The sequence below is a fragment of the Cetorhinus maximus genome, unplaced genomic scaffold (assembly GCF_964194155.1).
Source record: "Cetorhinus maximus unplaced genomic scaffold, sCetMax3.hap1.1 HAP1_SCAFFOLD_1868, whole genome shotgun sequence".
NCBI lineage: Eukaryota > Metazoa > Chordata > Chondrichthyes > Lamniformes > Cetorhinidae > Cetorhinus > Cetorhinus maximus.
In genome coordinates, this window is record NW_027597808.1 from 1 (window position 1) to 22,500 (window position 22,500).

At 47.8% G+C, this 22,500-nt stretch overlaps 1 protein-coding gene across 2 annotated transcripts; it reads left to right on the forward strand.

Moving 5' to 3' along the window:
* Positions 1-751: 751 nt before the first annotated feature.
* On the forward strand, positions 752-21,062 carry LOC144676750 (inositol polyphosphate-5-phosphatase A-like). Of its 2 annotated transcripts, XM_078537073.1 has the most exons (13): positions 752-832; positions 2,552-2,615; positions 5,157-5,260; positions 6,057-6,109; positions 7,433-7,549; positions 8,123-8,207; positions 9,158-9,253; positions 10,693-10,767; positions 10,871-10,944; positions 12,633-12,744; positions 16,715-16,768; positions 18,758-18,799; positions 20,549-21,062. In XM_078537073.1, exons 1-12 carry the CDS (start codon positions 767-769, stop codon positions 18,788-18,790), a joined length of 933 nt encoding a protein of 310 aa, XP_078393199.1. In that variant the 5' UTR covers positions 752-766; the 3' UTR covers positions 18,791-18,799; positions 20,549-21,062. The 2 variants fall into 2 exon arrangements, with proteins under 2 accessions (XP_078393199.1, XP_078393200.1); XM_078537074.1 differs by lacking the exon at positions 16,715-16,768.
* Positions 21,063-22,500: the final 1,438 nt, after the last annotated feature.

A 22,500-nucleotide genomic window follows, 5' to 3' on the forward strand; every position in this document is an offset into this window, starting at 1 on the left:
TCTTCATAACTTAAATGTTTCATCCCAGGCAACATCCTGGTGAATCTCCTCTGCACCCCCTCCAGTGTAATCACATCCTTCCTATAATGTGGTGACCAGAACTGCACACAGTACTCCAGCTGTGGCCTCACTAAGGTTCTATACAACGCCAACATGATCTCCTTACTTTTGTAATCTATGCCTCGATTGATAAAGGCAAGTGCCCCATATGCCTTTTCACCATCCCACTAACATGCCCCTCCGCCTTCAGAGATCAATGGGCACACACGCCAAGGTCCCTTTGTTCCTCAGAACTTCCTAGTGTCATGCCGTTCATTGAATACTTCCTTGTCAAATTACTCCTTCCAAAGTGTATCACCCTTCACTTTTCAGGGTTAAATTCCATCTGCCACTTATCTGTCCATTTGACCTTCCCGTCTATATCTTCCTGTAGCCCAAGACACTCAACCTCACTGTTAACCACCCGGCCAATCTTTGTGTCATCTGCAAACTTACTAATCCTACCCCCCACATAGTCATCTATGTCGTTTATATAAATGACGAATAATAGGGGACCCAGCACAGATCCCCGTGATACGCCACTGCACACTGGACACTGGACACTGGCTTCCAGTCACTAAAGCACCCTTCTGTCATCACCTTCTGCCTCCTACAACTAAGCCAATTTTGAATCCACCTTATCAAATTACCCTGTATCCCATGTTTACAACCTGACCCCCTACTCTTCTTCCTTATCCCCGACAGGAACATCCTTTCGAGCAAGGAGATGAGAGAGTACGACCGAGTGCGGGTGTACATCGACGAGGATTTCACTGCTCACAACCACTTCACTGTAAGTAGGCCATGGGTGGCAGGGTTTGTCAAGCAGCTGTGGGTCGAGTTAATAAATTGAGGCGGAGATTAAAATGATCGATCCTTTCATTTTTAAACAATTAATAAAGGCGGAAGACAGCTCCAGATGTGCCGGGCAGCTTGTGCCGATTAAAAATGGGACAGCGTGACAGAATATCTCTTTAATTGTGGGGCCCGTGTATGTTTCTGATTGATTCCCCATTCCTTTCGGGGACTGGCACAGGTTAATCTGTGTTCCTTTCACTCACTGACTCCCCACCTCCGCCCGCTGTAGAAATGGAATTTGGGGCCAGGAGCACTTGTAATTCAGTCGATTTTTATTAAACTAAGCAGGCGTTGAGTGGCTGATTAATGCGCCGAGCCATTTGTCGGAAAGGGACTTGGACTGGAAACGCCTTTGTTTTTAACATCAGTGCTCTTGGACTGTGACCGAAAAGTCCTACGAAACATTACTGATTATCCGAGAGCAATGTGGACAGTCCGCATTGTCTGCGTTGGCTGTGGGTTATGAGTGACAGGAGAGTGGGGGAGAAAGGGGGGAGAGGTGTAGGGAGGGAATTCCCGAGCTTGGGGCCCAGGCAGCTGAAGGCACAGCCGCCAATGGTGGAGCAATTCGAATCGAGGGTTGCTCAAGAGGCCGGAATTAGAGGAGCGCAGAGATCTCAGAGGGTTGTGAGGCTGGAGGGGATTGCAGAGGTAGGGAGGGAGGGAGAGGCAGGAGAGTGTGGGACAACAAGGGGTCTAAACGCAAGAACGAGCGTTGCAAATCCGAGCTGCTGGCGGGACCGGGAGCCCGTGCTGGTCAGCGAGTCCGCCAGGGTGAATGGGACCCAGTGCGGGTAATGGGATCCCGGGGACAGCTGGGTTTCGGATGGGCTGCGGTTTATTGGAGGGTAGGAGGGGCTGGTCAGGGAGACACCGGAAGGGCCGAGTCCAAAGGGGAGGAGGGAGGGATTCAGCAGGGGAGGAGGCGAGGCAGGGAGAGAGTCGGGCGATGGTGGTATTAGGTGGTCTCGGTGATACTCACTTGGAAACCCGGCTTGGATTTGAATGGAAGGCGGCTCTTCACACCCTTGCATCGCCCGAATGAGAAACTCTGGAGTTGCCTCCCTCGCTCTACCTCCAAACTCAAATCAAATACAGGCTTGTCAACAATGTCATCTCCTAACCCTCCCTTCAAAGCCGCTTTGCCCAGCAGCAGGGGGTTTGAAGTCTCGGAGTTGGCCTCTAAGCAGGCGAAACCGGTTGCAGGCGGGCCTTCAGGTTTGACGTCTCATTCGAAAGACGGCACCTCTGACAGTGCAGCTCTCCCTCGGTACTGCACTGGGAGTGTCAAGCTTTGGGCTCAAGTGTCTGGAGTGGGGTTTGAACCCTCAACTTTCAGACTTAGAGCCAAGGGTGTTAACCGCTGAGACACAGCTGGCACGCCATGGGGGGAGGGGCGTGGAGGCCGAAGGGAGACAAGGAGGGGCGGGTCAGTAGTTTCAGGTCTTTCCAGCACTGCTTGTGGGCCGAGAGGAGCAGCAGTGCTTTCCCTCACCATGGGAATGGTTATTTTTAAAAGCCATTGTGTCAGTACTTCAGCCTGAAGATCATCTGTCTGAACCTGACTTCATCCTTAAAGTATTGTCCCTTCCTCAGGGAGCTGTTTAATGTACATGTGCCTTTAACCTCAGCATGTCTAAATCTGTTCCCTCAGGCCCTGGGCAGTATGTACTTCCTACACAAATCAATTCAAGCCATTTACCAGTTTGATTTTAAAGGTAATGTTTACATTTTACATAAAGCCTCTAAACTATCTCTCTGTCACTCTTTGTCACACTCTGTCTCTCTCTCTCTCTCTGTCACTCTCACTGTCTTCTTCCTCTCTGTCTCCCTCTCTGTCCCTCTGTTCCTCTCTTTGTCGCTCTCACTATCTGTTCCTCTCTCTGTGACTCTGTCTCTCACTGTCTCTCTTTCTCTCTCTCTTTGTCTTTCTCTTGCTGTCTCTCTCTCAATGTCTCTCTCTATCTCGTTGTCTCTCTCGGCCTCTGTCTCTCTCTGACTCAGTCTCTTTGTCTGTCTCTCTCTCTCGCTCTCCTATTCTATCTCTCTCTATTTCTCCCTCTCTCTCTTCCTCCCACCCTCTCTGTGTCTCTCTCTTTCTGTCTGTCCCAGTCTCTCTCTCTCCCCCTCTGTCCCTCTCCTCTTCTATCTCTCTCCCCCTCTGTCTTTCTCCTCTGTCTTCCTCCCTCTGTCTTTCCCCCTCTGTCTCTCTCCCTCTGTCTCTCTTTCTCTCTCTCTCCCTCTGCCTGTCTGTCTGTCTCTCTCCCTGCCTCTCCTTCTGCCTCTCTATCTCTGTCTTTCTCTCTCCCCCGTCTCTCTCCATCTCCTTGTCTCTCTCTGTCTCTCTCCCTCTCTCTGTCTATCTCTCTCCCTCTCTCTCTCTGTCTCTCCCTGTCCCCCTCTCTCTGTTTCACTTTCTCCTGCTCAGTTGTCCTCTGCACATTCTGCTCTTGACCTTTCTCAGCTCTGAATCCCTCGAAACACAGCATCATCCTTGTGCCTCTATCCAGTGTAAGGGCCATTGCATGCCCCCTGTTCTAACAGATCCTTTCCCAGAGTTCGGGGAGATTCCTCACCTTGGGGGGTGGCTTTCCTTCAACCTCGCCTCTCGAGGCTTTCAAAATGGCCTGGTCACTCTTCCTGACTTACATTGCCTCCTCCTGTTTCCATCCCTCTGCTGACCGGCCTACAGACCTTCAGCCGGAGACACGTTTAATGGGTATGTTTGAATTTTTGTGGGCCCTCGGGCCTGAGGCGTGAGACGACGACCCAATCACAAAGCAAACCTGTCCTCATTGGATAGCTGGTGCACCAGGTTAAAGGTCGAAGGGGAAAAGGTCAAAGTAGCAGTCATAGTCCAGAACAGGCTTGTCCAATGCGTGGGCGAGGAGGTGGGGAGCTCCTTTCCATCTTTATCTCACTCAACAGGTGATGAGAAAACTTCAGAAAGATAAGCTTTGGTGTAACATTAAACATGAATTCCAAAACTAACCTGAGTGTGAAACAACTCCCTGAGCAAAAATAAAGCAAGGCCAAAGCAATAAATTGATCGTTCTTTAAAAAAAGAATAATTAATAAAGATGACCATTAGAGTGTAAGAGGGGGTGTGTGTTTGTGAGAGAGTGTGTGTATGTGTGTCTGTGTGCGTGCATTTGTGTGTGCGTGTGTGCATGTGTGTGTGTGTGTGCATGTGTCTGTGTGCATGTGTGTCTATGTGCATGCATGCATGCGTGTGTGTGTCTGTGTGTGTGTGTGTCTGTGTACGTGTGTGCATGTGTGTGTGTGTCTGTGTACGTGTGTGCATGTGTATCTGTGTGCGTGCATTTGTGTGTGTGTGTGTTTGTGTGTGTGTGTCCAACTCACTCCCCACTGTGACAGTGGGCTTGAGTATGTGTTGGTGTGTGGTTGTGAGTGTGAGTGAGAAACCCGAGACTAGGAGTAAGGCAGACTCTCTCTCTCTCTCAGACACACACACGCACTCTCTTTCTCTCACGCACGCACACACACAAACACACACACTTGCTCTCTCTCTCAGACACACGCACATTCTCTCTCTCTCTCTCTTACACATGCACATGTACACACACACTCAGTCTCTCTCACACACACAGTCTATCTATGTCTCCCACACACAAACACACACACTTGCTTTCTCTCTCAGACACACACACTCTCTCTCTCTCACACACGCACGTGCACACGCATGTTCCGCCTCTCTCACACACAGTCTCTCTCACACACGCACACAAATACACACACTTAGCTCTCTCTCTCAGACACACGCACACTCTCTCTCACATACGCACGTGCACACACACACGCTCAGTCTCTCTCACACACACAGTCTCACTCAGTCTCACACACTCACTTTCTCACTCTCACGCTCACTCACACACACTCACACCCCCTCACTCTCTGGGATGACCAGGACAAGGCTGGTTTACAATATTAAAATTGCAAGATTGTTCAAAACTGCACAGGAAGCCTTATCTGACTGCCCTGATCAGTAGGGGGGCGCTCACATCACATCTATACGCTCAATCGAAAGGCTTATTCCACTCTTGGCCTCCGCTCGAACTCGGAAAGATTAATGTAGAATGAAATTTAAACGTAATGAGCTTGGCTAAGAGGTTTGCAGATGATAAAAGGAATAGCAGTGTGGTTGACAGACAGGAAGAAAGCTGTAACCAGACGCCTGGTGATATGTCAATCCATCCACGGGAAAGGAACTTAACTGTCTCTCGTCTCCTTCTATCCAGCTCAGAACTACAAGGAGGTGGTTGGCAAAGAGGTCCACACGACATGTCTACAGAACAACAGCATGATTGAGAAAGAAAGGTTTGCCCAGGACTTCTGGCCTGAGGTAGGCTGCAAAACGGTGGCACTGTTTATTTGGATAATAGCTCTGAGCATCACGTACAAAGCGGTTATACACCCTGCACCACAGGCTCCTTCTCCACTCAGCCTTTCCGAGACGATGTCACGCTTAGTGAGACATCTCTGAAATGCACACCTTATAAAAGAGTTCCAAGATACTTCCTCAGGGCTAAATCCCTTAACAAAATGTGTGCATCCTGACTCTCTGTGATTTAGAAAACATTTTTTTCATGAATTGTGGATGTCGCTGGCTGGGCCGGCATTCATTGCCCATCCCTAATTGCCCCTTGAGAAGGTGATGGTGAGCCGCCTTCTTGAACCGCTGCAGTCCATGTGGTGTAGATACACCCACAGTGCTGTTAGGGAGGGAGTTCCAGGATTTTGACCCAGCAACAGTGAAGGAACAGCGATATATTTCCAAGTCAGGACAGTGAGTGACTTGGAGGGGAACTTCCAGTGGGTGGTGTTCTCATGTGTTTGCTGCCCTTGTCCTTCTAGATGGTAGTGGTCATGGGTTTGGAAGGTGCTGTCGAAGGAGCCTTGGCGAGTTGCTGCAGTGCATCTTGTAGATGGTACACACTGCTGCTACTGTGCGTCGATGGTGGAGGGAGTGAATGTTGAAGGTGGTGGATGTGGTGCTGATCAAGCGGGCTGCTTTGTTCTGGATGGTGTCGAGCTTCTCGAGTGTTGTGGGAGCTGCACTCACCCAGGCAAGTGGGGAGTATTCCATCACACTCCTGAGTTGTACCTTGTAGAAGTCACCACACCTATTTCTTTCCTAGTTTAAATGGTCTCGGAAAGGCTACATACGCACCAGGTGGAGACTCCAGAACCGGTATGCTGCATTCTTTATCTTTCATTGCTCAGCGATCCTATTCCAGCCCTGGGGGGTAGACAGCTCTGGGGTCAGAAGGTTGTGGGCTCAAGTCCCATTCCAGTCTGACACTCGTGGAATGGTTCAAGCCGACTGGAGGCCATTCGGCCCACCCTGTCTGTGCCAGCTCTCTGTAAGTGCTACTCCTACTCGCCCCTGCCTTTTCCCATACCCTTGCAAATCTTTTCTCTTCAATAATTATCTAATTCCCTTTCAAAGGCCTCAATTGGCCCTACCTCCATCATGTTCTCAGGCAGCGCATTCCAGATCCTAACCACTCGCTGCGTGAAAAAGTTTCTTCTCATGTCTTCATTGCTTCTTTTGTTAGTCACCTTCAATCGGTGCCCTCTGGTTCTCGATCCTTCCGCCAATGGGAATGGTGTCTCCCTATCTACTCTCTCCAGACCCCTCATGATTTTGAACACCTCTATCAAATCTCCTCTCAAGCTTCTCTTCTCCAAGGAAAACAGTCCCAGCTTCTCCAACCTATCCATGTAACTGAAGTTCCTCATCCCTGGAACCATCCTTGTGAATCTTTCCTGCACCCTCTCTAATGCCTTCACATCCCTGCTAAAGCTCAATACTGAGGGAGTGCTACACTGTCAGAGGTGCCATCTTTCAGATGAGATGTTAAACTGAGGCCTCATCTGCCCCCTCGGGTGGATGTAAAAGCTCCCACGGCAATATTTTGAAGTAGAGCAGGGCAATTTATCCCTAATGTGTATCCTTAAGATGATCTGACCATTATCACCTTGCTGTTTGTGGGAGCTTGCTGTGCACAAATTGACTGCACCATTTCTTACATTCTATAGCGACTACGCTTCGAAAAGTACCTCAGTGGCTGTAAAGCGATGTCCTGTGGTTACCTCAGTCAGTGCAAAGTCGGTTCTTTTTAGCTCTAGGGGCGGGTGGCTGGGTCAGGCTGAGAACACATGACAGTGGATAGACTGTTAGTCTCCAAGTCTAGCAGGAATGTCAGGTTTCATAAACAGTTATACTTTAATCTGTCTACTTAATTCCAAGATAGAATGGAGGTGGGGATCTAGAGGATGGCTAATTAGCATTTCTGCCTGGATACAAGGCCCGTGTGATTCATGTAGCCAGGGCTTTGAGTAGGGAAGAGTCCATAGCGAACCATTGTAGTATCTGGCTACAGGATGAGAGGGCACAGGGACCAGTCACACAGGGTTGGGAACAATTGCCTGTTAGTAATTCTCCCAATTTTTATCTTTACGCGCACAATCTCTTTCACAAAACTGACTGGCTTATTTTACCCCGTGACAGCACCTTTGACCTGGTGAACATTCACCTCTTCCATGACGCCTCCAATCTCATCGCCTGGAAGAGTCCCTCCACATTCCCAGGGAACAGACGTAAGGCACTGGAACATGTCCTCAGTAGGTAGGTGTTCCAAACACAAAGTTTATAAGCTTGTTATGTCTCGGGAGTGCACCTTTCATTTGTGGTAAAATGGAGGAATGAAGGGGGTCGTGTGACCAACTCTGAGTTCTGCCTGACGACAAGCTTGGGTGCCTTTGTTGTTATAGGTTAAAGGAGAGTCAAGGTTGTCTAACTGTGAAGAAGGTGCAAGACATTCACAGCTGTGGACAATGGCAAGAACATCTATGCTGACAGTGGGTAGACTGTTAGTCCCTAAGTCTAGCAGGAATGTCAGGTTTTATAAAAGGTTATACTTTACACTGCCTACTTAATTCCAAGATAGAAGGGAGTTGGGGATCTACAGGATAGCTAACTAGCATTTCTACCTGGATACAAAGCCCATGTGATTCATGTAGCCAGGGCTTTGAGTGGGGAAGAGTCCATTGTAGTATCTGGTTTCAGGGTTTTTCTAGGATATCCCTGAAAATCACAGAGTAAGTCAGTCTGCAAGTATCAGAGAGATGGAGCAAGAGAGAGATGGGGGGAGAGATAGATGAGGAGATGACATGTACCTTATCCATCATCTTTTCGCAGGATTACAGACGCTCGCTATGAGAAGGTGCCCTTCTTAATTTTCGGAGACTTCAACGTGCGTCTGGACACGCAGAGAGTGGTCGAGGTAACTTTCCAGGATTGCTGTGTAGATGTGCCTGATGTCCTGTACAATGGAGACCCCAGGGAGTTCCAATGAAGAAAACCCAATTCCTGCTCGCTCCAACTGCATAGAATTCCGGTTAAATCAAATCTTACCCGATCAATTCCAAAAAACAACCATTCACCACTCCTTTCTGTTTCCTGTCACTCAGCCAACTTCGTATCCTTGCTGCCACTGTCCCTCTTAGTCCATGGGCTTCAACTTTGGTGCACGTCTGTGTGACACTTTATCAAACAATTTTTGAAAGTCTACATGCACCACATCAACCACATTACCCTTATCTACCCTAGCTCAAGTTTGGTTATTCCAATGCACTCCTTGCTGGTCTCCCACGTTCTACCGTCTGTAAACTTGAGGTCATCCAAAACTCTGCTACCTGTGTCTTAACTCACACCGAGTCCCATCCCCCTATCACCCCCTGTGCTCACTGACCTACACCAGCCTCCGGTCAAGCAACATCTTGATTTTAAAATTCTCATCCTTGTTTTCAAATGCCTCCATGGCCTTGCCCCCTCCTTATCTCTGTAATCTCCTCCAGCCCCCACAACCCTCCGAGATCTCTGCATTCCAATCTAATTCCGGCCTCTTGAGCATCCCCAATTTTAATCTCTCTACCGTTGGCGGCTGTGCCTTCAGCTGCCTGGGCCCCAAGCTCTGGAACTCCCTCCCTACACCTCTCCGCCCCTCTCTATCTCACTCTCCTCCTTTACGTTCCTTAAAATCTACCACTTTGACTGAGCTTTTTGGACATCTGATCTAACACCTCCTCGTGTGGCTTGGGGTCAAACTCTGTTTTATAATGTTCCTGTGAAGCAGTTTAGGGATGTTTCGTTACATCCAATGCATTATACAAGTTGCTGCTTATAAAGATTGGTGCAAATGATATGATTGCTCCCTCTGTCTTTGTGCCTCAGACTCTGTGTAGCACAGCCTCTGTGGAGACCATACTGAACAGTGATCTGGAGGATGTGAAGAAGGTTATCTTTCAGGAGCAAGGCAATGACCATAAGGTATGAGCAAGACTTAAGGCGCCTCAGTCTAAAGGGGGGCTGGGTGCTTTGCCATGGACTTGTACCAGCCACTCTCCGCTCTAGGGCAAGTGGGTCATTCGTCCTTGGCTTGTGTGGTTTGAATTTGGAACTACAACCTCAAGGACAGCTTTTCCCCCCTCACTCACACCCTTTCTTGATATCCTGTGCTGGGATGTGGGCATCAATGGCAAGGCCAGCATTTGTTGCCCATCCCTAATTGCCCTCGAGCTGAATGCCTTCTTAGGCCACTCTGGAGGGCAGTTTAAGAGTCGACCACATCGCTGTGGGCCTGGAGTCACATGTAGGCCAGACTGGGTAAGAATGGCAGATTTCCTTCCCTAAAGGGCATTAGTGAACCAGATGGGTTTTTACCACAATCGATGATGGTTATGTGGTCACCAGTGCTTTCAATTCCAAATTTTTTAAATTAATCAATTGAATTTATTAATTAAATTCAAAATGCCACCAGCTGCCATGAGTGGGATTTGAACCCTCTCTGCAGGGAATTAGCCTGGGCCTTTAGACTGCTAGCCTAGTGTAGTAGCTTTGGCGGGTTTAATGAGCGCCACACATTGAATACTGGTGACTGATAACTGCAGAGATTGAGGTCTGTAACAGGTGCTCACTTGCATCGACCCACCTAAGTACACGTTGGATAGATAGCTTTCGAATTGTGATATGGTTTAGGGATAGTTTGAGGCATAACTTGTGGGGAGTGCTGTGACCTCGGGAAGAACGGGCTTGTAAGAAAAAAGGTACTTTTGAAGTGTAGCCGCTGCTGTAATGAGGGAAATACAGCAGCCCAATTTGCGCACAGCAGGATCCCACAAACAGCAATGTGATAAATAACAGGTTATCTGTTTTTGTGAAATAAATATTGGCCATGACACCAAGGAGAACCCCCAGTCAAGCAACTTCTTGATTTTAAAAGTCTCACCCTTGTTTTCGAATCCCTCCATGGTCTCATCCTTCCCTATCTCTGCAACCTCCTCTAGTCCCGCAGCCCTCCGAGATATCTGCGCTCCTCTAATTCCGGCCTCTTGAGCATCCCCCGATTTTAATCTCTCCACCATTGGCAGCCGTGCCTTCAGGTCCCTGGGCCCCAAACTCTGGAATTCCCTCCCTACGCCTCGTCGCCCTCTCTACCTCACTTTCCTCCTTTAAGACACTCCTTAAAATCTACCTCTTTGACCAAGCTTTTGGTCACCTGACCTAACATGTCCTTATGCGGCTGGGTGTGATATTTGTTTTGTAATACTCCTACGAAGCTCCTTGAGACAGCTTATTACGTTAAAGGTGCTATGTAAATGTAAGTTGTTGTTGAGCTGTGACGGTTGACTGTATTGAGAAAGTGTTGGCTGGTTCTCTTCCTGTCGACCTATCTAAGTGACGTCCCTCTTCTTCTCGTGGACTTGCAGGTGCTGCTGAGGATCGAGTCCAAAACCTTCGACTATTTTGATCAGGATGTTTTCCGCCAAAACAACGGAAAAGCCGTGCGTAAACTCAAACCTGTTTTTCGGTGCTTGCTCTCCTGCGAAGCTGACTTTCTCATGCCCGGCCCTCCTCGCACACCATTAACCCTCTACCTCTCTTTAGCTTTTAGAGTTCGACAAGGAGTTGGCTACATTCTTCGATGAAATCTGTGAGCTGGACATTGAGTTCCCTCCGAGGTAGGCGAAGACTGAAATAAGGGTCGAGCTTGCGTATTGCTGAAAAGAGAAAGGAGACTTGGTGTCGAAGCTTTTCATCTTGCACTCATCAGGGCAAATGCAAGAATGCCAAATTTCAAAGGGGAATTTGGTAATCTTGCGAATCTGTCCTGGTGAGTGCAGGATGAAAAACTTCAACAGGCCTCCCTTTTCCAGCAATACGCAAGCTCTGTACTAAAAGAATATAAGTTGTGGATTCCCAAATCTTTTGCCTGATACATTCCGGAATAAAATTATGAATGTACACCAGAATATAATTGGGATATGTTGACTTGGATGAGAAAATGTCATATAAGCAGTGACCTATCTGACCACAGTCCAACGTTCCTAGATTTATGCATGTCACCTGATGCTGTGGGACAGAGGGGTAATTAAATATGCTAATCTGTTGAATATTCATTTGTCTCATTCTGAACAGCACTGCCACTAGTAGGTGTCGAGTCTTCATTTCCTGCATTCGCACGATATCTTTGTTATCTTTAGACTTGACCATTCCTGCACATCCCTGGCTGGTCTACCCTCTATAAACTTGAACTCATCCAGAACCCAGCTGCTCCGTGCCTTAACTTGCACTGGATTGGACTGGACACCTCCTGCTGTGGAGCATTTTTCTGAACACACTGTAGGAACTCTTGCCCCTTCAGCCCTTAGCACTACTCCTATCCCAGTCTATATTTGGATACTTAAAGCCCCCATTATAACTACTCTATAATTGCTGCACTTCTCTGTAATTCCCTTGAAAATTGGTTCCTCTACATCCTTCTCACTAGTTGCTGGTCCATAGACAATGTTGAACAATGTACCTGCATCCTTTTTGGTCCTTAGTTCTAGCTAAATAGATTCTGCCCTTGACCTCCCTGGGACGTCCTCTTTCTCTGATCCCTCTGGGGTGTCCTCTTTCTCCAGGACTGCAATGCTCTCCTTAATCAATACCGCCACCCTTCCCCCTTTTCCCTCCTTTCCTGAATCCAGGAATATTTAACAGCCCTGTCTTACCCTTCTTTGAGCCAGGTCTCTGTTGTAGCCACAGCATCATGTTCCCACATGGCAGTCTGTGCTTGTAACTCACCAATCCTATTTACCATACTCCACGCATTCACATACACACATCCTATAACCCTAAAATAGATTTTATTTCTCCCTTACTCTGAACCCACCCTAACAACTTCCTATTTCCTACTCTATCTCTCCCAATATTCTGGGATACCTCAGTATCCCTCTCTAGCTTTAATCCTGATTCCCAGATCCCTGTTAAGTTAGATTAAACCCTCCCCAATAGCACCAGCAAATTGCCACACAAGGAAATTGGTCCCGGTTCAGTCGAGGTACAACCCATCCGCTCGTACAGGTCCCTCAGAGCTGTTCCCAACATCCCAAGAACCTAAAGCCCTCCCTCCCGCACCATCTTTCCGGCCACACATTCGCCTGCGTAATCCTCCGATTTTTATACCCACTTATGTGTGGTACTGGCGGGAATCCGGAGATCTCTATTTCCCACCTTGCTCCCTAAGTTCGGACCCCAAGGCCACATCACTCTTTTTGCCCATGTTGTTGGTACCGATGTGGACCAACTAACTCTCCTCCTCGACTACAGCCCGATGGAGAAGCTCCATAAGTCTAATCGTGAGGATCTTGTACTTTCCTTCCAGTTACCCATACAGTGAAGTCAACACTGAGGGAACGCAGTATGCAAACACTCGCTGTCCAGCTTGGTGCGACCGCATCCTCATGTCTCCCTCCGCCAATGAAGTCGTGATAAAGGTAATTCCTGGGACAAGCTGATTCCTGGGACAAAGGGTTTGTTTTATGAGGAAAGGTTGAGCAGGTTGGGCCTATACGCACTGGAGTTTAGAAGAATGAGAGTTGATCTTATTGAAACATATAAGATTCTGAGGGTACTCGGCTGAGAGGATGTTTCCCCCATGGGGGAATCTAGAATGAGGGGGTACAGTTTCAGGAAAAGGGGTCTCCCATTTAAGATGGAGATGAGGAGAAATTTCTTCTCTCAGAGGGTTGTTAGTCTGTGGAATTCTCTTCCCCAGAGAGCAGCGGGGGCTGGGTCATTAAATATATTCAAGGCTGAGTTAGAGAGATTTTTGATCGACAACAAGGGTTATGGGGGACAGGCAGGAAAGTGGAGTTAAGGCCACAATCAGATCAGCCATGATCTTATAAACTGGCGGAGCAGACTCGAGGGGCCGAATGGCCTACTCTTGCTCATATTCCTTATGTTCTTATTTCTCTAGGCCCTGTATGAACTCTGTAGTGCATATACATAATCCTATATCCGACAACTTAGATTTATATGGTGTCTTTAATGTAGTCAAAAGGTGTACCACAAGATGCCCTTGTGGGCAGGATGAAGTTAAAGGGGCCATGAGGCAAAAAGAGGAGCTATGAGGCGGTTGGTGAAAGAGGTGGGTTTTTAAATGGAGGAGAGGGAGGTTTAGGGAGGGAATCCCAGAGTGTGGGGCTAAAGTAATAATGGTGGGGCAAAGGGAATGGGGGATTCACAAGAGTGTAGAGGAACAGAGAGTTTGGTGGGGTGGGGGATGCGGTGCTGGATTTGGGGGCTGGAGGAGGTTACAGAGAAAGGGAAGGCCAGGAAGTGTTTTAAATGGAAGCACAAGAATGTGAAATCTAAAGCAATCGGGGAATCTGCAAAACTGCTATCGAACCTTGGTTAGACCACTTAGAGCTCTGCGTGCAGTTCTGGTCACCATATTTTAAAAAGGATATAGAGGCACTGGAGAGGGTGCAGGGAATATTTACAAGGATGATCCCAGAAATGTGTGGGGTTACATATCAGGAAAGGATTGACAGGCTGGGTCTCTTTTCTCTTGAAAAAAAGCGACTGAGGGGGTGACCTAATCGAGGACTTTAAAATTCTGAAAGGTTTTGATCGAGTGGATACAGAGAGAATGTTTGATCTTGTGGGGAAGAGCAGAACTAGAAGCCGTCAATATAAGATCGTCAGCAAGAAATCCAACAGGGAATTCAGGAGAAACTTCTTCACCCAGAGAGTGGTGAGAATGTGGAACTCGCTACCACAGGGAGTGGTTGAAGTGAATAGTATCGATGTATTTAAGGGGAAACTAGACAAACATATGAGGGAGAAGGGAATAGAGGGTTAGGCTGGTAGATTTAGATGAGGAAAGATGAGAGGAGGCTTGAGTGGAGCATATAAGATATAGGACGGATAGACTGGGAGACAGCCCAGTCCCCTACTTTATAACACTCAGAATGATGGCTGAGAATTTAGTGAATTCAACCTCATGATCTATGGACTTTAATACAAAATGCAGAGTGCAGTAGACTTTTCATTTCTATTCTGTTAATTAAGGAGACCTACATTTTACAACAGTTTGTAATTATTTTTATGCTCAAATGTTCATAATTGTACAAACCTTTCATTGTATTATATCTGATTTTTATTTCATTGATTGTCTGTAAGTATGTCATGAATGATTATTATTTGTATCATCATCACAATTCAGAACCCATCACCATGATGACTTCTCAATAAACCTATTACCTGTCCCCCTGGCCATCCATCCATGTCTCCATCTATCTCTCTATCTATCTCTCTCTCTCTATTTCTCTCTCTATCTCTCTCTATCACTCTCTCTATGTCTCTCTCTATCTATCTCTCTTTATTTCTCTCTACCTCTCTCTATGTCTCTCTCTCTCGCCCTCTCTATCTCCCTGTCACTCTCTCTATGGCTCTCTCTATCTATCTCTCTCTTTATTTCTCTCTACCTCTCTCTATCTCTCCCTGTCTCCTTCCCTCCCTCTCTCTCTGTCTCTATCTCTCTCTATGGACAGAATTTTACAGCCCCGTTTCGGAGGGGACGAGGCAGTAAAATATGGTGAGACATCTAAACCTCATTGACTGCAGCGGGAATGTAAAATCCTGCTATCTCGCTATCTATCTCTCCGCCTATCTCTCCATCTATATCTCCATCTATCTAACCATCCATCTCTCTATCTCTTTATCTATCTCACTATCTATCTCTCCATCTATCTATCTCTCCCTCTCTCTTTCTTTCTCTCTTTATCCATCTCTTACTCTATCTCTCTCTATTTCTCTGTCTCTTTATCTTTCTTTCTAACTTCCTATCTATCTATCTTTTTATTTCTCTATCCCACTGAGGTGAGGTGTTGAAGAAGGAGGGTAGTGTCGTCAACTCTGTCAAAGTCTGAAGCAAGGACAGTGGCCAGGCAGCCACACAGGGTCCATTGTGACTTTGATGAGGGCCGTGACAGGGCAGGGACCTGATTGGAGGGCTTTCAAGCAGGAATTATGGGAGCGATGGGCACACATTTGGGGTGAGGGGGGCGGGGTGCGGGTGTTGGTGGGGGGTGAGGGTATTTTTAATCATTCACAGGATGTGGGCATCGCTGGCTGGGCCAGCATTTATTGCCCATCCCTAGTTGCCCTTGAGAAGGTGGTGGTGAGCTGCCTTCTTGAACCGCTGCAGTCCATGTGGTGTAGGTACACCCACAGTGCTGTTAGGAAGGAAGTTCCAGGATTCTGACCCAGCGACAGTGAAGGAACGGTGATATATTTCCAAGTCAAGATGGTGAGTGGCTTGGAGGGGAACTTCCAGGTGGTGGTGTTCCCATCTATCTGCTGCCCTTGTTCTTTCCAGATGGTAGAGGTCATGGCTTTCAAAGGTGCTGTGTAAGGAGCCTTGGTGAGTTCCTGCAGTGCATCTTGTAGGTGGTACACACTGCTGCCACTGTGCGTCAGTGGTGGAGGGAGTGAAAGTTTGTGGATGGGGTGTCAATCAAGCAGGCTGCTTTGTCCTGGATGGTGTTGAGCTTCTTGAGTGTTTTGGGAGCTGCACTCATCCAGGCAAGTGGAGAGAATTCCATCACACACCTGACTTGTGCCTTGTAGATGGTGGACAGGTTTTGGGGAGTCAGGAGGTGAATTACTTGCCTCAGAATTCCCGGCCTCTGACCTGCTCTTGTAGCCACAGTATTTTTATGGCTAGTCCAGTTCAGTTTCTGGTCAATGGTAACCCCCAGGATGTTGACAGTGGGGGGATTCAGTGATGGTTATGATATTGAACATCAAGGGGCAACTCTCTCTTGTTGGAGATGGTCATTGCCTGGCACTTGCATGGCACGAATGTTGCTTGCCACTTGTCAGGATGATAAGACATCCAGGGACATGGGAGAGGAGAGGGCGGTTCAGACAAGGGGTGGGGTCTCGGGGGTGGGTTAGGCTGGAGAGGGCATAAGAGGTAAATATTATAGGCGGAGAGAATCTCTCTGCAGATTTCCCAATTGCAGGATCGGTAATTGAGACTAATATTCTAAATTTGCAACATTATTTAGTGTTTCACCAAATATTTGTGTCTTAGAGTGCACTTCCCACATAGAGGGAGATTTGAACTTTCTGAAATGCCCATCGCTGGTTAATAACCCTTGAAGAATCAGTGGTTTTAATAGAGGCCTTTCACTGGCACTATGAATGCTGGGATAGTGAGGCCACCTCTTGCTGAACAGAAGGAAAGTGATCCTAATGCTAAAGCAGGAGCTCCTCAGACTGTGAGCTCCAGTCATAAACACTCATTTGGCCGTCGTTTGCATTTTTTAATCCCCCAGTGACTTCCACTGTTGAAGTCAGCTGACTGCTCGGAGTCTCAGAGGCCAAGATTAGGGGGTGGTGATGGTCTGCGGTATGAACATGTATTCTGATCATCGATATTTTATATTTCAGGGGAGATATGTTTACGATCTGATGGGGCTTTCAGTCTGTATGGGTGACCATAAGGTAAAGCTATCAATGTTAGTTATTTGTAATCATTCTGATTGGACACAGATTGTCACTTAGCAATGGCTCTTAGAGCTGGAGCTGGAAACTTTCTGTCTCAGGCACCGCGAGTCCAATTTTAACCCCTTCAAAACCAATCCACTTAACAGATTCAAAAAGGGACCCTCGTATCGTCAGAAACTCCCAGGACAGGTACAGCACGTGGTTAGATACAGAGTAAAGCTCCCTCTACACTGTCTCCATCAAACACTCCCAGGACAGGTACAGCACGTGGTTAGATACAGAGTAAAGCTCCCTCTACACTGTCCCCATCAAACACTCCCAGGACAGGTACAGCACGGGGTTAGGTACAGAGTAAAGCTCCCTCTACACTGTCCCCATCAAATACTCCCAGGACAGGTATAGCACAGGGCTAGATACAGAGTAAAGCTCCACCTACATTGTCCCATCAAACACTCCCAGGACAGGTACAGCACAGGGTTAGATACAGAGTAAAAGTCCCTCTACATTGTCCCATCAAACACTCCCAGGACAGGTACAGCACGGGGTTAGATACAGAGTAAAGGTCCCTCTACACTGTCCCCATCAAACACTCCCAGGGCAGGTACAGCACAGGGTTAGATACAGAGTAAAGCTCCACCTACATTGTCCCATCAAACACTCCCAGGACAGGTACAGCACAGGGTTAGATACAGAGTAAAAGTCCCTCTACATTGTCCCATCAAACACTCCCAGGACAGGTACAGCACGGGGTTAGATACAGAGTAAAGGTCCCTCTACACTGTCCCCATCAAACACTCCCAGGGCAGGTACAGCACAGGGTTAGATACAGAGTAAAGCTCCCTCTACACTCTCCCCATCAAACATTCCCAGGACATGTAAAGCACGGGGTTAGATATAGAGTAAAGCTCTCTCTACACTGTCCCCATCAAACACTCCCAGGACATGTATAGCACGGGGTTAGATACAGAGTAAAGCTCCCTCTACACTCTCCCCATCAAACATTCCCAGGACATGTAAAGCACGGGGTTAGATATAGAGTAAAGCTCTCTCTACACTGTCCCCATCAAACACTCCCAGGACAGGTACAGCATGGGGTTAGATACAGAGTAAAGCTCCAATTAGTTGAGCTCCCAGTAAACTTTCACTTGTTGAGGAGTGTGAAGAGTAGTGATGCCTCTCACAGTTTGAATGCCCCAGGCTCACCATCTTGGCACACACACGAAACATGGTCCCTTGGGAGTGGTGTGCAGGAAGGTTCCATTGATAGGACTTCATCCTAGTGTGGACAGGCCTCGTGGGCCTGTTGGCCTGTCTGCCATTTTGCAGAAGTCAAAATCTTCTCAAAACAAAAACAAAACCACAATATTGGGAAGTCTTGGCAAAATCCTTGAAACTAGGAAGTCTCTATACCCCTATTAGGTGAATTACTTGTTTGTTCGATGAATAGACTTACAAAGTTGCACAAACCAAACGATAGACTTGCACTGATATAGCCACCCTTCAGAATGTCACAAAGCACTCTGCAGCCAATCAATTGCTATTTTTCAGTGTAGCCACTGTTGCTTCTTTGGAAAACATGGCCACCAATAGGTGTATAGCAAGCTCCCACAAATAATAACGATAACTACTGTAAGATCTATTTTTTGTCAGTGATTTGAGGGATCAATATTGGCCAGGACACCAGAGAGAACTCCCCCAATCTTCCTTGCTTTAGTGGCCATGGGATCTTTTACATCCACCTGAGAGGGCCTCAGTTCAATGTCTGAGATGAAAGACAGCACCTCAGACAGAGCAGCACTCCCTCAGTACTGTACCAGGAGTGGAAGCCTTCATTTTTGCACTCAAAGTCTTTGGAGTGGGACTCGAACCCATGACCTTGTGAGGCCAGAGGCCAAAGGCTACCCACTGAGCCATGCCTAATATACTTTCTGTGTAACGTATATCTTTTAACTGCTTTTCTCTCTTCTCTCCTTTTTCCAAATCCAGCCTGTGTTCCTGTACTTTCAGCTCACAGATTGAAAAGTAATGGTAAGTGCCGAAATTGTGGCGAAGGCCTAAGTCCTACGTCTCCGGACTTGCCTCCTCCTGTCTTCAATGTGTTTTTCACTTGCTTGGTCACCCTGTCCAAACAATAACTCGCTGTGTCTATTTCCCTTTTCCTTTCTCCTTCCAAGGCCTCCTTTGTTCAGTCGCCCTTCTCTGACAGGCTCGCTGGTGTGTACATGTGTCAACGTTGAAATTTTGCGTTAATTTTTTTCTGTTGCCGTCCAGTCAGTAAACGTGAGGAGGAGGGGCCTGCTCTGTTGTTAAGCAAGACCACGGCTCAGCTCCGGCTTCATGTGAGACCTTTTCCGCCCCGTCCCCATAATTCACCTCATATCTTAAAATCCGAAGAGGCCACTGTCTTGATCATACTCACTGACTGAGCCTCCGCGGCCCTCTGAGGTAGAGAATTCCAACGGTTTACCACCCTCTGAGTGAAGACATTCCTCCTCATCTCAGTCCAAAATGGCCGACCTCTTATCCAGAGACTGTGCCCCCACGTTCTTGGTTCTCCAGGCCAGGGGGAGCGTCTTGTTAGTGTCCACCCTGTCAAGCCCCTTAACGTGTTGTGAAGCAATTGCCTCTCATTCTCCTAAACTCCAGGGAGCATCGGCCTAATCTGCTCAACCTCTCCTCGTAGGACAATCTCCAAATCCCAAGAACCTCGACTAAACCTTGGTCGCACTCCCTTCTGCACACACAACTCCAAGCCCCCTTTCCGATTGTAGTAAGGCTTCTTTCACTCTTACCCCACAATCCGTTCGTGTTAAAGGCTAACGTACAATTGACTTAAAAGCCTTTTCATGTGGCGCCTCGTCAAGAGCCTTTTGAAACTATCCCTGGGATTTTCTGGCCCAGCAGGAAAATTGGAATGGGGGTGGGGGTGGGGGGCAGGGGGGTGGGGGGGCAGAAAATTCTGGGAAGCTCTCTTCAGTACCCCGTACCCCGGCCTGTGAAGTACTTGGAGCTTTGTTGCCCAGGAATTTCTCCTTTTAAGCTCAGTAGACTCTTCGTCATTGAACGAGTGCAAAAAGGTTCTGTTATGACTTGCCCCTGGGGCTGGTTACCTTTATTTGACCTACTGAGAGCATTAAAAAATTGGAGTAGACCATTCGGGCCCTCGAGCCTGTTCCGCCATTCAACACGATCCTGGTTGATCTTTTGCCTCAACTCCACTTTCCCGCCCGCTCCCCATATCCCTTGATTCCCTGAGAGACCCATCCCATCCTTTAACATATTCAGTGATGGAGCATCCAGAACCCTCTGGGGTAGAGAATTCCAAAGACCCACAACCCCCTGAGTGAATAAATTTCTCCTCATCTCAGTCCTAAATGTTCGGCCCCTTAACCTGAGCCTGTGCCCCCGTGTTCTAGATTCCCCAGCCAGGGAAAACAACCCCTCCCTGTCTACCCTGTCAAGACCCTTCAGAGTCTTACGTGAGATCACGTCTCGTTCTTCAAAACCCCAGAGAATATACGCCCAATTTACTCAGCCCCCCCATCATAGGACAACCTCCTCATCCCAGGGACCAATGTGGTGAGCCTTGTTGTACGGCCTCCAAGACAAGTGTCTCCTTCCTTAGATATGAAGACCAGAACTGCGCACAGCACTTGCTAAAACCCTACACTATCAAAACCCTCAATGGTTTTGAAGGCCTCCATCAAATCTCCTCTGCTCTCCCTTGATGGGGTCGGTGCTTTGACTTCTTACAGGTCTTGAATCTTCTCTCCCCAGGGGGCAACTGAGGCTCCATCAGCGCCGGAAGCTGCGATCGTCGGCCACTCGTAAACGACCAACACTTGCCCCGTCTGAACTCAAGCCCGAACAGCAACGATTACAGAGTCTCGCCCTCGAGTCCTTGACCAACCTCCCCGCAGATCCCTGGGGCCACGCCCTGGGATCGACTGGCATTCATGAGGCCGTGGCGACTTCCTGCCAGGCGCCTCTCGAAGGCCTCAGTGCCCGACGAATCCCTCCTCAACGTTTCAACTTTTGTACAGCACAGAGTTACGAAGCAGCTCGGTGTAAGAAATGCAGCATGTACATAAGCTTTATTTATCAAAGTTTCAACTTGCTGTCCGGGGTAACTGTTTGTAAGGCAGCGAGCCTATCCAAATCCCACTTGGCGGTTGAACAGCCAGCCCTGTGGGATGACACCCGTATTGACTGAGGATGACCTTTACCTGCAATCGGTGGCTTCCCTGTTGTCTTGACTCGTGCTAAGGGCAGGTGAGGGGTGGGGAAGAGGTTTGACATGACGCTGAGGAGTCACACCTCAGGACGTCACCCTCCAAAGGGGGAACAGGGCAAAAAGATGTGTGGCCACCTCGGTGCCAGCAACGATCTAGGCAAACCCACTTAGCCATGGAAGCCAAACTTTAATAACATGGCCAACACCCTGTTGGGGAACTGGGCCTTGTTTCTGTAGCATGTCTCTCTTATCATCTCTTGCACCGTTTTTTATCTTTATTCCCTCATGAGACGTCAGCATCACTGGCAGGGCCAGCATTTGTTGCCTATCCCTAATTGAACCAAGTGGCTTGCTAGGCCCATTGGGCTGTGGGTCTGGAGTCACATGTAGACCAAACTAGGTAAGGATGGCAGATTTCCTTCCCTAAAGGACATTAGAGAGCCAGACAGGAGTTTACGACAATCAATGAAAGGTTTATTATTAATTAATTTATTATTAATTGTTTAAATTGAATCAATTAAGTTAATTAATTTCAATAATTAATTATTCTTGGGTACTAAATTAATTAATAATAATAAATAATAATTGAGTTACTACTTTGAATAATTAATTAATTTGAATAATTAATTGATTTAATTGAATTAAATTTAAATTCCACCAGCTGCCGTAGCAGGATTTGAACCCATGGAGCTCCGGGTTACACAGTAATATTACCACCACGACACTGTTTCCCCATACCGTCAGCCAGACATTCCAGGAAAGCTCTCCTCGTAGACCTCCTCCACTTCATTTGTGGCGGCCAGTTTACCCATGTACCCTCTCCCGGACCCTTTTCTTCACCAGCCTCTCCTGCGTTTTCCGATGGGGATCTCCCCTCGCTGCCCTGTGATCCTGGCACCTCAGATTTCCAAACACTCGCATCCTCCTGCCCCACCCTCCCTATCACAGATCGCCCCCCCCACCCTCTCTCACGACGTCGCCTGCCTGTGAACTTGCCGAGAACCAGCCGCATACATCGCTCGGCTCTTCTGGTTCTGACAGAGGGGCCATCGGCCTGAAATGATTAACCTGGCCGCTGTCTCCTGCTGCCAGTATCCAGCCTTGTCAGATTTCCTATCAGATTTGCAGTGCCTGGGGTATTATGCTTTGGGTTGCCCTTGTTGTATGGGGTCAGTGCTGCAACATTTTCCAGTTGGGTCCAAATCAAACTTCAATAAGCCACCTTCTATTCTAAAACATTAAAAGTTTAGACTCTCCCAGCAAACGTCAGCGCACAGGCTTTACAATAAGAGACACATCAAAGCTTTGCCTATCACACAAATGAGTAACATGGTGCATGAATTTCAGTGCCAGTGTGACATTAGGTACGTAGGGCGTACGTCCCAAAGACTGGTAGAATTTATCAAACAGCATGTCCCAGCCCCTGTTCACAATGGGCAGGGTACAGACTGTACCCAACCAGCCCGTGCTTGCAAAACTCAAAACACAGTGTCCA

Coding starts and splice junctions, on each gene's coding strand:
- LOC144676750 (XM_078537073.1), top strand. CDS start 767: ATGAGAGAGTACGACCGAGTGCGGGTGTACATCGACGAGGATTTCACT. Junction 833..2,551: donor CTGCTCACAACCACTTCACT/GTAAGTAGGCCA, acceptor CTGTTCCCTCAG/GCCCTGGGCAGTATGTACTT. Junction 8,208..9,157: donor ACACGCAGAGAGTGGTCGAG/GTAACTTTCCAG, acceptor TTTGTGCCTCAG/ACTCTGTGTAGCACAGCCTC.